The sequence below is a fragment of the Podarcis filfolensis genome (assembly GCF_964270895.1).
Source record: "Podarcis filfolensis genome assembly, chromosome: 14".
In the NCBI taxonomy this organism is placed as follows: domain Eukaryota; kingdom Metazoa; phylum Chordata; class Lepidosauria; order Squamata; family Lacertidae; genus Podarcis; species Podarcis filfolensis.
Window position 1 is genome coordinate 28,387,666 of NC_139616.1, and position 14,211 is coordinate 28,401,876.

General features: G+C 49.4%; 1 protein-coding gene across 3 annotated transcripts in view; it reads left to right on the top strand.

Annotated features, from left to right (window-relative positions):
- Window positions 1-3,387: 3,387 nt before the first annotated feature.
- Window positions 3,388-14,211, top strand: part of SCNN1B (sodium channel epithelial 1 subunit beta) — a 38,886-nt gene continuing 28,062 nt past the window's right edge. The window contains exons 1-2 of one of the 3 annotated variants that reach the window (XM_083584618.1): window positions 3,388-3,960; window positions 8,543-8,839. In XM_083584618.1, coding sequence (XP_083440744.1) covers window positions 8,797-8,839 — 43 coding nt within the window. In that variant the 5' untranslated portion in view covers window positions 3,388-3,960; window positions 8,543-8,796. Of the gene's footprint in view, window positions 3,961-6,213; window positions 6,283-8,542; window positions 8,840-14,211 lie in introns of those variants that run through there. The other 2 variants (XM_083584619.1, XM_083584620.1) reach the window with 2 other exon arrangements.

Sequence of the window (14,211 nt, forward strand, 5' to 3'; positions counted from 1 at the left end):
TGCACCTTCACGACAGAGAATCTGCTTTGTACGTAGAAGCTCGCAAGGTTCAATCCTCAGCAGCATCTCCAGGGGAAGGTCTCCTCTCTGAAAACCCCCGGAGAGCCATTGCTGCCAGTCAGTGCCGACAACACTGAGCTTGATTGATGGACTCAGTCTATGTTCCCTCTAGTCATTTCCCTAGAATGTCTCAGTCAGGGAAGTACATGACTCTCCCTGACGTCAGCCTACCTCACCATTTCCTAAGAGTGGAACTGTCCTCCTCTCTCTGCTTTGCTGTCCTTCCATGGGGCAGGATTGCAAAAGGGCCAGAAAAGGGACAACCTGGGTCATCAAGGGGATGATGCAGCAACACGCCTCTGAAGAAAGGTTGTTTTCAACATTTGGGACTTTTTAGCTTAGAAAGAAAGGCAAGTAAGAGATGACGTGATAGAGGCGTATAAATTTAAGGTGTGGAGAAAGCGAATAACGTTTTTTCCTCCCTCTTTCCTAATACCAGAACTCATGGACATCCAATGTAGTTGAATGTTGGAGGGTTTGGGACAAATTAAAGGACTTCCTCAAAACAGTGCAGAGTTAAACTGTGGAACTCACTTCCCCAGGAGGCAGTGAGGGTCACCAACTTGAATGGCCTTAAAAGAAGATTATACAAATGCATGGAGGAGGAGGCTATCAGTGTCTCCTAGCCATGGTGAGTAGGTTCTCCCTCCACTGTTGGAGACAGGATGCCTCAACTGCTCGGAAGCACAAGTAGGGAGAGACCTGCTGTTGTGGGCTTCCTATTAGGGCATCTGGCTGGTCATGGAGAGAACAGGATGCTGGGCTAGATGGGCCCCCTTTGACCTGATCCAGCAGCCAGGCTCTTCTGCTCTTGCTTCATAAAGCAACTTGCACCCATTTTAGTGGCAAGAGAAGGGAGATTTATTCTTTTTCTTTTTCCAATATGGATACCAGGAAAGATATAAGCCTAATTTTTGCACAGATGGACATCCAGGTGACATCCAAAGTAGATCACTTCTGGAAATTAGCTGTGATTTCTGCATTGAAGGGGGTTGAATGAGATGACCCTCTGGGTCCCTTCCAACTACAGTGGTACCTCAGGTTACAGATGCTTCAGGTTACAGACGCTTCAGGTTACAGACTCCACTAACCCAGAAATAGTACCTCAGGTTAAGAACTTTGCTTCAGGATGAGAACAGAAATCACACACTGGCAGCGCAGCAGCAGCAGCAGCGGGAGGCCCCATTAGCTAAAGTGGTACCTCAGGTTAAGAACAGTTTCAGGTTAAGAACGGACCTCCAGAACAAATTAAGTTATTAACCCGAGGTACCACTGTACAGGGAACGGCTGTTTTGTGCGCATTCAAAGCACACATGACCATGCACACATGGGCTGTTTTTGGACCTGGAAAAGGACATAATGGAGGGGGGCAGGGGCATAACAGGGCATAATGGGGACAGGGTGGGCTTATGAGCTTACCAATGCACACAGTGACCCAGAATGCAAACCGCGTGCAAATCACAGGTTGCCTGTATACAATTCTATGATCCTATGAAATGTTGAAGAGAGACATCTGTCGGTGTTCACTCCAGACATTGAAAGCATTTGACTTCCCCCAAAGAATCCTGGGAACTGTAGTTTGCTAAGTACTGGGAATTGTAGCTCTGTGGTGGAAAGCTACAGTTCCCATTATTCTTTTGAGGGTGGGCTGGGGAGGTGTGTTTTAAGGTGTAAGCAGCCACACAGGTGCTTGCCAGCAATTCATGTCTTGAAAGCAAAACCAGCCTGCCTGATGCTCTGAGAGCCCTCTGGCTTCCCCAGCTGCCAAACTCATCATGAACCCTTTGTTTACACAACGTAGAGCTTCCTTCCCGTGCCAGAAAACGGTCCCCTGGGCATTGTCTTATGTGAGCTTTGCTTGCTCGTCGATTGGCCTTTTAGAACGATGCATTCATTCTTCCAGAGTCCCACTGAGAAAAGTGCAATGGCCACAGCCCGGCACTGTAAGTCATACATTGCACATGAGGCCCCATGATGTGAGTTTCGGCAATTGCACAAGCGGTGGAACAAAACAAAGAGGCAGCGTTGGCGGGGGAAATGTCAGGCTCAGAGTCAACAAACTGTCCTGGAAGCTTTTGTGGAGGACAGCAGAGAAGTCTTTAGAATAATGATGCTGATACGGGTCTGCATATTCCATGTTAGGAATGTTTGAAGTAACTGAGAAGAGGGCCTCTAGGCATGTGCAGAGTGCATTTCTCTTTCTAGGCTTCCCTCCCACCTTGCTTGAGATCAGGGCATTAAAAGGGGAGCACTTGGGCTACACAGACCAAGGGACATGTTGCATGGGGTTGGTCTAGATCAGTGGTGGCCAAACTTGGCCCTCCAGCTGTTTTGGGACTACAATTTCCATCATCCCTGGCCACTGGTCCTGTTAGCTAGGGATGATGGGAGTTGTAGTGCAAAAACAGCTGGAGGGCCAAATTTGGCCACCACTGGTAGATGATTCTTGGGGGTCCCTTCCAACTCTACAATTCTTTAAGATGGCACCTTCAGATGTTCCTAAGCATCCTCCTCCTCCTCCTCCTCCTCCTCCAAGGAAGCCAGCACAGTCAATTCCAGCTGTGTGTCTGCCATCAGCAGGCCTGTGGTGAACTCTGCAAAGACACTTGCTATCTCTGGAGAGGAGAAGGCAAAGAGACCGGCCCTCATGAAGGAACAAAGAGGTTTGTGGCCAATGTGTTTGGTTTCTCTCCAGAGAAGCATGGAGTTTATCTTGGAATGTGCCAGGTCAAAAGCAACAAACAGTGGAGAGGGAGGGGGCTCTCTGGTCAACTTTGTGCCCCGCTTGGTAGCCCTGCAGGGGCATTGTTGAGACAAGGACACCGGACATGGGTCTGATCAAGCCCATCCCCATCAACACCTTCCTGTGTTTAAATGGACAGTGTCCCGTGAGGACCTCAGAAGAGCCCTGCAGTGCTGAATCAAGCCAACATCCGGTTCTCAACGTGACCTCCCAGGACCTAGATAGACTACTCCTGGATTTGGAGGTTCCATAAGAAAAATTCTGTGGCCAGATCAGGCCAGAGAGGCTGCATTCAGCCCAGAATCTTTTTCTCGCAGGGGCTAAAGGGATGTCCCAATGGGAAAAGACACCAAGCAGCAACTGAGCGCCACTGGAGGGGAGAAACCACAGGAGGCGAGAGGGCTCTTACGCTTGAATTCCACAGGCAACTACTACTGTGAGAACAGGATGCTGGACTAGATGGCCCGTTGACCTGATCCAGCACGCTCTTCTTACGCTCTCTCCCCACCTGCGATTCCCAGCAACTAATTCAGAGGCATTTTGAGAATTCAGGACGGGATGGGGCTATGAGCTGGAGGAAACCTGTCCTGGGCTGGGTGGTTGCTCTGCAGCAGCCGCGTCAGGCAGGTCCCGATTCCCCTCCCTCTCTGCTCTGCCCCGCACCGAAAGGTCGCCAGAGGGGGTGGGCAGCGGGAGCAGCCTCGCAGCCCTGGTAGTCAGAAGCGCAGCGCCCCCTGTCGGAAAGGTTGGCGTAGAGACGGCTTCTGCGCATGTTCAGAGTGCTTTTTCTTCCCTAAGCCCGGCACGCCTTCCCTTCGCAGCCTGCCGACGGGGAGGAATCCAACTGGAGCCGCATCCTCCCGCCTGGGAAAAGCTTCGCCGGCCGCATTTCCGCCTGCCAGGCCGTTGTACTGACTGAGGAAGACTCAGGAAGAGGTGGCGACCTGAGGGTGGGGGCGGGCGAGGATTTGGCAAGTGAACGGGAGGGGGGTGGGAAGGAACGGAGGGCGCTCCGGGCAACAGAAAGGGGCAGAGGCGACGGAGGAGGCGGGAGCTCCAGGCAGAGACGGAGCCTGAGACGGAGCCGTCGGGGAAGACGCAGGAAGGCGTCCGCGGGACCAGCGGGAGCACCTGCCGCCAAGCAGGCGGAGAGGCAGGTGAGGGATGGGCGGGTCGCTTCTTCCAAGAACCCCTCCGAGCCGAGTGGGGGGAAAGGGAATCAAACTGTCCGGGGACTCCGTCGAACCGGAGGGCTGCCTCTTCCGCCGGCTCCCCTAAGCGATCATCTCCGGTAGGCGGGTGGCCGCCCCTGATCCCACCTAAGGGATCGAGAACAGGAGGAATCCCTAGCAGAGCGGGAGGGGTCGCCTTCGATGAAGACAGAAGGGGCCCCATGGCTCAAGTTCATACGACTCTTGCTTATTGGAGTCCGGAACGTTCCCTCTTCCAAGAGGTCTGAAAGCTGCCTCCCTGCATCCCCCCAAAAAACCCTCCCCTTTACCTGCGATGATTATAGGATGTAAATCTCTCTCTCCCCCCCCCCTTAAACCTTGAGAGAACCTCCCTAGGTTAAGAAAGGGGTTAACTTCATTCCCAGGGGGCGAGCAAGTGCCAGAACCCTTCACCCACCTGGGCGCTGCTGCTGCTGCTTCCCCCCTCGTCTTCTGAAGCTCTCCACCCTTCAATTGGCAGGGAGTTCCAGTGGCAGAGCACTACAGGTGTAGACAAATCCATGGCGGTGAATGACGCTATCCGTGGCTACCAACCGCGGTGTCTGTGCTGCGCTCAGGCTCTGTCTGTGGGCCTCCCAGAAGAGGGTGAGAACAAAATGCTGGGCTAGGTTACCCTACCCCGTGTCCTTTGTCCTGATCCAGTGACCGTCGGGCTCCTCCAATGCTCTCTTGACCGTAATTTATTTTAACTGATTTAAATACTCTACAGTGGTACCTCGGATTACATACGCTTCAGGTTACAGACTCCACTAACCCAGAAATAGTGCTTCAGGTTAAGTAATTTGCTTCAGGATGAGAACAGAAATCGTGCTCCGGTGGCACAGCGGCAGCAGGAGGCCCCATTAGCTAAAGTGGTGCTTGAGGTTAAGAACAGTTTCAGGTTAAGAACGGACCTCCGGAATGAATTAAGTACTTAACCTGAGGTACCACTGTAATGGCATTTTTAGATTGTTGTGACTCCTCTGGAGACCTCCGTGTTGAAAAGGGGCGGGGGGATAGTAATCTATTGGCCACACTGAGACTGTTTTCTGGCTCAGGGTTAGCTAAACTGGGAGAATAATGACACACACACACCCCAATTGGGAGCAGGGATGCACAGTTTTGCCTAAACCTGCTCCACTCCTCTCTACCAGGGCCAGATTTGGCTGCCCGCTGCCCCTCCCCAAGAATCAGAATTGTGCAAGACTGAAACCACCAGCTTTTCGACAAGTGCAGCTCATGTACATGGTGGAAAACGTGTGTTTGGCATGTGCACAATGTTCTGCTGTTATATGGGAAAGTGTGTAATGTGTGAAGTGACCCTGGGAAGGGGATAAGGGTTTGGAGCAGATCATGTTGGCTGTGGGGAGGAGGGGGCGGCGGCAGCACACATGAAGGGATAGCTCAGTTGTTAGAGCATGAGACTCTTAATCTCAGGGTTGTGGGTTCAAAACCCACGTTAGGCAAAAAAGTTTCATGCATTGCAAGGGGTTGGACTAGATGACCCTTGTGGTCCCTTCCAAGTCTGCGAATCTATATGGGAGCAGCATTGGAGGCCAGAGTCACCAAAGTGCATTGCCCTTCCCTAGTTTCTGCTAAAGACCAAATCCTTTTTATTTATTTATTATTTTATTTTTTTGTATATATTTTTATTGAACAATTTAAACAAATAAATTATCAATCAATATACCGGTAACCATTTCCAAATCCTTTTTTTAAAAAAAAAATTCTCAGGAAAGGCTCCTTTGAAGATTAACCCTAACCCTTCCCCAACCCGGTGCCCTCCAGAAGTTCGAGGCTACAACTCTCACCAGCCTCTGTGCCCTGCAGCAATGCTGCCTGGGGCTGATGGGAGGAGCCACCCAAAATATCCAGAAGGCATCAAGTTTGGGGAAGGGTGGTTTAAGCCAAGCTGATCGCCAGCAAAGGAAGCACTTCTTTGTGCACTGCATAGTTAATCTTTGGAACTCCCTCCCACAGGAGGCAGGGATGACCACCGACTTGGATGGGTTTAAAAGAGGATTAAGCAAGTTTATATCAAGGACTACTAGCCATGATAGCTATACTCTGCCCCCAAAGTTGGAGGCAGCCATGCTTCTCAAAACCAGTTGCTGCAAACCACAGGAAGGTAGAGAGTGCTCTGGGGCTGAAGTCCTGCTTGTGGGTGTCTTATAATAGGCATCTGGTTGGCACTTTTAGAACAAGATATTGAACTAGATGAACCATTTGCCTGATCCAGAAGACTCTTCTAACGTTCTTATGAAGCAGGTATCAATCAATAATAATATAAAAAACCCAGTTATTGCTAGAAATACTCAAATAACTCCCGCCACCTTTTGCTTGAATAAGTCCCTAAGCCAAGAGCTGGAGGCATCCTTAACCGGCCTATCAAAGATCTCTGCTTATTTAAATGGTGGTTATTCCAGTTTCCAAACGAGGAGTCAAAGTTCAAGAAGCTCAGTGAGTGATCTCAGGTGGTTCAAACTATTTGTTCTTCCCAACCTGAAGGCTTTGGGCTCTGAGCCACGGGCAGCCTGAATGATGGAGGGAGGACCTTGCGCTGTCTGGGTGCCAAGAGTCTTGGACTCCCAGAGTCCAGTTTCTGCCTGTTTTAAGTGAGCAACTTTGCTGTGCTCATAAATGTCCTTCTCTTCTGCCTTGTTGCTCAACTTCCCTGTCAAAGACCAGCTCTTGCAATCCCCAGTTTCTGCATGATAGAAACAGCATCCAAAGAGCAACACAGAGCTCTGTTTCCCCAAATGTGTCCCATTTGCCATGCTAGCCAGAAAACATCCTTGGTGCTCTGCCAGGTGAAGTGTGTCCTGCTGAGCTTGATGAGAGGCCAGGTTGTTGTGGGCGGCAGGTTTTTTCCCCAGCGTCAGGGATGCCAATCCAGTGCTCCCAGCTGACGCTCACAAGCCACACCTTAGTTTCAACAGCTGAGTGAGCAGCACAGGTGGAACAGCTGCTGGAGGGAGGGCTTCAAAAACCCCAGGAGATGTTCACCTGTCTCCCACAGCCTTGTCCTGCATCAGACCATTGGGTCCTTCTAGCTCAGTACTGTCCACACCGATGGACAGCAGTGGTTCTCTAGGGTTTCAGGCAGGTGTCTCACCCAACCTTACCTGGCAACTGAACCTGGGACATTTTGCTTGCATTTCCCTGTAGTTCTCAGTCACACCATCAGGTCTGCTGCTGCTGCTGCTGCTGCCGCCCATCTAGCTTCCTTGCCTACCTGGAGCTTTTCCCGCAGTCTCCTGCTCCTCTGTTGCCCTACATTCCCATTTTGCATTTCTACTGGGGATCTTCATGGACCCTCTGCAGTGTCAAGAAGTCAGAGCAGCAAATACTAGCTCTGATGGCATCTGTGAGAGTAGTTCAGTCCGTAGAGCAAGAGACTCTTAATCTCATGCTTAATTTGCCCCACGTTGGGCAAAATATTCCTGCATTGCAAGGGGTAGGACTATCAGGGGTCAGCAAACCTTTTCAGCAGGGGGCCAGTCCACTGTCCCTCAGATCTTGCGGGGGGCTGGACTATATTTTGGGGGGGGGGAATGAATGAATTCCTATGCCCCACAAATAACCCAGAGATGCATTTAAAATAAAGAGACACATTCTATTCATGTAAAAACACGCTGATTCCCAGACCATCTGCGGGTCGGATTTAGAAGGCGATTGGGCCTTAGTTTGCCTACCCCCTGGACTAGATCAGTGGTGTCCAAACTTTTTTCAAAGAGGGCCAGATTTGATGAAGTGAAGGGCCATGAGGGCTGACCAAAGTTGTTAACCATTTTTTAGGGTTGAAGTTGTTGAGGTTTTTCAGGACTTTACCCCAGGAAATAAACAGCCACAGGGGCCAGATTAAACTGACCAGTGGGCCGGATTAAGCCCCCAAAATGGACTTTGAACATGCCTGGACTAGATGAAGCTTGTGGTCCCTTCCAACTCTACAGTTCTGTGATTCTATGTAGATTCAAGCATTTGTTTTCATCCCTCTGCCCCATGAGATGCTTCTTACCTGTATTGAGAAAGACTGCAGGGAGGATCCATTTACCCCTCTACAATCGGAAAGCTTAACCCAAATTTTAAAATCTGTGTACATCCTTTCAAACTTCGAGATCTTCAGATGTTGAGAGGAGATTCTGAGGGATGAGTTTTAAACCTGCTGCACTTTCAAGGCAATTGTGCCTCCTGCCTCTGCATAGTGTAGGCTAAAAACACAGAACACTGCTAAACAATTTATTTTAAAGACATCTCTCTGCCTTAAAAGCCTGAGAAGAGTCTTGTGGCACCTTAAAGGCTAACAAATTAACAATGGCAAGAGCTTTTGTGGAGTACATGCCACTGTATCAGGTGTATTAAATCATATATTGAGTTGCAGGTATATAGTCACATAGGTGGGGGGTTTTGGAGGGAAGGGGCATTGTCAAGAGTGAAGTCAGAAGGAAATGAATGCAGAAAGGGACAGGCGGTGATAATGACATTTTTAACAATGGTCATTTATAATCTGCCTCTTTCCCTTTTGCAGGAGACAAAGGGGACACCCCCTTTTGCACACGTGTAACCCAAGGCTTGTTCTGCTCCCGAAAACAGCCATTGCTACCAACGCCTGATAAATTCTGCCGCAGGAAGGGGCTGTTGGTTGAAGCTCCCTTAGCTCTGCCTGGGACTTGAGTGGGTCTTGGAAGGCACTCGCCTCCCATTGGCGAATGGAGGACAGCGCCCTCTGCCCATTTCACTCCCCCTGTGGCATCTTTTGAGCCAACACCGTCCTAGATCGCTATGGATCCACCAGCAATTACTGGAGAAGACAGAAGCTCGCCAGGTAAGGCACAGGGAGGCTGCGCCTAGACAGATCAGCTGGGTGGGCATAGCTCAGTTTGCAGACAGGCTCGATGCAGTCGTATCCTGGATGGTGAAATGGGTGGTGGTGAAAAACCAGGACAGGTCCTAAGATGACTCTCTCTGATCCACTCTGGCAGTTATGATTTCCAGGCTCCCTCCTCGCATGGAGTGATCCTGGATACAAGACTCTCACCAGTGGTGTGTAGAAGCAAATTAGGAATGTAGGAAGCTGCCATACTGTCAGACCATTGTTCTAGCTCAGCATTGTCCACACTGACTGGCAGCTGCACTCCAGAATTTCAGACAGGAGTCACTCCCAACTCCACCAGGAGATGCCGTCAAGAATTGAACCTGGGACCTTCTGCTTGCAAGGCAGATAACTCTGCCACTGAGCTATGTCCCCTTCCCAATTCTGAGGTGCGGGTGCGCTCCAGCACAGGTTCCCTTCTAAGCCTACACAACAAAAAGGTGCTTTTGGCCTGGGCAGACACAGTGGCTTGAACGCCCAATTCTTTAATCCCTTCCACTTTGATTAACTTCCAGCCTGTGGAAGAGATCTGGTGGACCCAAAAGCTTGCTCAGTTATTCTGCAGCATTTCTGTTGGTCCTAAGAAAGCGGCTTTGGGATTTTCTTAAACTAGAAGGTGCGCTTGAACCCTTGGCCGTGCGTGCTGATGGAATTGATTCCCCCTGCGCCTGCTTAGCTTCCGTGAGTGGGGACCTCTCTCTGAGAACAGCTTCTGACTTAATTGGCATGCAGAGGATTGGCTGTGATCTGGGAGAAGATGTGGTTGTCCCTGCCATGGAATTAATGGTGAGGCTTTGGCTCTGCTCCACTCCACCGCTGGATCTTGCCAGATATCCTCCCCTTCCTTCTTGTCCGTTCGCCCCGAGGTCTCCTGGGGAGGGATGGAGGTGGGCCCTTTGCCACCTGAGGGCTTGCAAGAATGGGGCAGCTTCCTAGTCTGCCAGCCCCCCAAGCTCCTTGGCTGCTGATATCTGCCAAGGACTCAAAAAATGCCAGTCCCAGCTCTGCCAAAGGAGCAAATCAGGGCTGGGATGGTCTTACAGTAGTGCTGTAGACCCAGCTGAATGAGCTTCCTTCCAGCAGCGGAGCATATATCTATGCTGCCCAGGGTAGGTGCGCTCCCAAGGGGGACATGGTGTGGAGGGTGCCCTCCCAGAATAGCCGCTTGGGTGTCTGGAGTGACGTGCATGCCCTGCAGCCAGAGGCGGAGCAAGCAGCACACGAGAGCGGAGCGTGCCGCCCATGGTGGACATTCAGCGCGCTGCCCGCTTGTAACTTCCAAGCCTCCCCCAAGCTGTCAAAACTAACTGGGAAGGAGGGAATGCTGCCGACAGAGTGGCACAGCTCCCCCACTAACCCCACGGCTCAGGGTAGGCTTGTCACCCCCCTCAGTGAGGGCACCCAGGGCGGTCTGCCCCCACAGCCCCCCCCTTCCTACGCCCCTGCTTCCTCCTGCAATCATCTCTCTTTCCACATCAGGGAGATGGGAGAGGCGGAACGTGTCCTCCATAATTTTTCCACTTCTGGCTTTTGAAAATGTGTAGTGCCTCTATGCAAGTCTTCCTAGAATGGACAAGAGCTGTAGCCCCCCACACACACACACACTGCTGTTTGCACAAAGAAAGAAGCCTAAAGATTCATCCTGCTGGGTCAGAGTTTGCCAAACACATGCAACGGCAGCTGACTTTGCAGGTGCTCCCCACAAAAGCAAAACTGCGGCCAATTGTAGCACAGATTCTGCATGCCCGCCAAATGTTTCCTTTGCCTGGTCACAGCGCATTGCTTCTGGCTTCCACCACTGGCTCCCTGCCACTCAGCTGGCCTGCCAGGCTGGAGATTGCAGACAGCGCACGGAGTCCGATCGGGAGGCATTTGCAGACACCCGTTCCGCTCCCTGGGCCTGCAGTGCCCATGACCAAGGTGGAGAGGCCTTTCTTCCCAGCCTCAGGGAGCAGCGGGTCTTAGTCTGGCTTGACTTTGGTGCAGTCCCTGAGATGACAGCATGATTGGACGCTGCTGCCTTCTACTGAGCTGGACCTTTGGTCCATCTAGTTCAGTAGTCTCTACGCGGAGGGCTCATCCAGACTTCCTTTTGTGCTGCATTTTTAGGTACGGGCCCATGTTTTAAAGCTCCATCTCCTAGCACTTTATTTATTTTTATTTATTTTTGGCCCTGTTGCTTTCTCTGTGAAAACCTGCTCTTTACAGCTGAAAATAAATCCACATAAATCCCAAATTGCCGTTCAGTGTTAAAGCCTGTTTTCGTGGGGGAAATGTCATGGCAAACCCCGCACCCCCCAAAATCCTCAGACATGGACTGGGAAAGTGTGGAGCAGTACCTAGAAATGAAGTGTGGATTTCATTTCACTTTTAATTTGTATCCCACCTTTCTATATGGTGGTACCTCAGTTCTCAAACGCCTTGGTACTCAAACAACTTGGAACCCAAACACTGCAAACCTGGAAGTAAGTGTTCCCTTTTGCGAACTTTTTTTCGGAAGCCGAACGTGCTCCATTTTGAGTGTTAGGCTGAGGTCTGTCTGTTTTTGCTATTTATTTTGTGTCTTTGTTTTTGCAGCTTTTTTGTTTTGTTTTTGTGACTGTGTGGAACCCAGTTCAGCTACTGATTGATTGATTGTGTGCCTGCAGTACATTGTTTATTGCTTTCATTTTATGGATCAATTGTCTCGATAGATAGTAAAATTCATGTTAAATTGCCGTTTTAGGGTTTGTTTTTAAAAGTCAGGAAAGGATTGATCCATTTTGCATCACTTTCTATGGGAAAGCGTGCCTTGGTTTTGGAACGCTTTGGTTTTGGAATGGACTTCTGGAACGGATTAAGTTTGAGAACCAAAGTAACACTTACTATAAACAAGGTGAAGAAACAACAAAATAGACAGCAAATATCACACACCTAATAACAATTGGACCCAATACAAAAAAGTCGCAGTAACTTTAAAATAAACAACATATATCCAATAAAGCAATATTCAGCAATCCATTGGAATTATTGGACAATGGCAGCTCTCCAGGGTTTCAGGCAGGGGGACTCTCTCTCCCAGCCCCACCTGGGGATAGAACCTGTGCCCTTCTGCATGCAAGGCAGCTGCTCTGCCACTGAGCTACGGCCCTCCCCCTTTGCCTTGTGCTTTTTCACAAGCCAGCTTGAATTTTCTGCACATGCCGCCGTCAGGTTTTGCAGTGTGTGCGTTCATGGTTGGGAAAATCAAAGGCACCCAGGAAGGGTGCTGGTGCTTTGCCAAAGGTAACGTGGGCTCCTGGCCACCTCTCGTTAGCTACACAGCATCCCCATTTGCCCTCTGGGGAGATGAGTGACTCATCCGGGAACAAACACCCGCGCCCAGAGCGCCTGGCATGGCAGCCTTTGCCTAGCAGAGTCTGAGTGTGTTTGCTTCAACCTGAGTTCATTCTTCTCTAATGGGGTTTGCATACAGAAGAAGAAGAAGATGGCCCCTGGGGGAGGGGAGGAATCTCCATCTGGCTCTATGAAAGAGCAATTTGGGGCAGGGCAGCGAGAGATGAGGATCTGCAGGAGACCAAGGCGGGATTCAGCTCCTGATTGTTTAGCAACAAAGATGGTCAGCATTATGGAAAAAAACAAGACCTCCGAGGAACAGGTGAAGAATTGGGTGTGTTTATCTGGGAGTTATCTGGCCTCTTCTGTGGTGATTCCCCATTTGTAGAGTTCTTTCCCCAGGGAGGTTCACCTGGTGCCCTCATTACATATCTTTAGGCGCCAGGCAAAAACATTCCTCATCTCCCAGGCATTTGACTGAGTAAACATGGCTTTTAAACTGGGAGAGGAGGTTCATTTTTGTTTGTTACTATGTATTTTTGTGTTTTTATATTGCAAACCACCCTGTGATCCTTGGATGAAGGCTGGGATAGATGATAGATAGATAGATAGATAGATAGATAGATAGATAGATGATAGATAGATAGATAGATAGATAGATAGATAGATAGATAGATAGATGATAGATAGATAGATAGATAGATAGATAGATAGATTAGATAGATAGATAGATAGATAGATAGATAGATAGATAGATAGATAGATGATAGATATCTGAGAAGATGAACAGTCCCCACCTGGAATCTTGTGTCCAGTTATGGGCACCATAGTTGTAGAAAGATATCGACAAGCTGGAAGGTGTTCAAAGAGACACCAAGTTAATCAAGGTCTGGAAATCAACATTCGAAATTCACCAGGTATCAGGCACATTTTGTACCTGTGCTATCGGCCACTTGCAACCAAGTGAAGATGCCCGGATGCCAGGATGGCACCTGACCTCTCCACCATCTGGAGGTGCATTCCTGGGGATCCTGGGATCTTGACCCTTTTCACACACTAGCAACACATCCTGTAGAATTCTATCCATTATATTTTATCTGCACAATCGGAATGAATTTCAGGAGCCAAAAAAGTCTTATTGAAAATATGACTTTCAAGCCATCTGGCCCCAAAATGGCAACTAGGCATTCCCTTTTGGCAGATGAAACCCTGGTTTAAAGAGCCATTTGGTGCCTAGCTTATACAGTATCTCTGAGTTTCTAACACTGCTGGAAACCAAGGCCGTTGAGGAATGGTTGAGAGAGTTTAGCCTGGAGAAGAGACTGGGAGTTGATTTGATAGTCATCTTCAAAAATCCACATGGAAGATGACACAAGCTTCTTTTCTGCTACTGCAGAGGGTAGGATCAAGCCAATGGATTCAAATTACAGGAAAGGAGATTCCGACTAAACATTGGGAAGAACTTTAAGATCCAATGCCTTGTTGCCTCCTGGGCTAACATATCAGAAATGGACAAGAATGGGATCCTGTAAGAATGAAAGTCCCCACAGCTGCTTCTCTCCACAGGGTCTTCTGTGCTGCATCAAAGAGAATGTAGGAAGCTGACTTGCTTCCATCTAGTGCAGTATTGCCAACACTGACTGGCAGCGACTCTCCAGCATGTCCGACAGAGGACATTCCCAGCTCCACCTGGAGATATTGGGGATTCAACCTGGGATTTTTTTGTGGGAAAAGCAATACTCTACTTCCACTGAGCTATGGTTCTTTCCTTTAAAAACAACACAAGGTTCCAGTTCTCATTGTTCTAAATAAAGGGCTGATTTAAACCAGGACATAGAAAACTGAGTGAGACCCCTAGTCCATCTAACTCCATGTTATCACTTGGGAAGACAAACGAACTAATGCCAGTGCAATGGAAGAAGCAAAGATCACCAGTTTCAAAGCAATGATTCTTCAACATCAACTTCGTTAGACTGGTCATGTTGTGCGGGTGCCTGCTTATCGTCTTC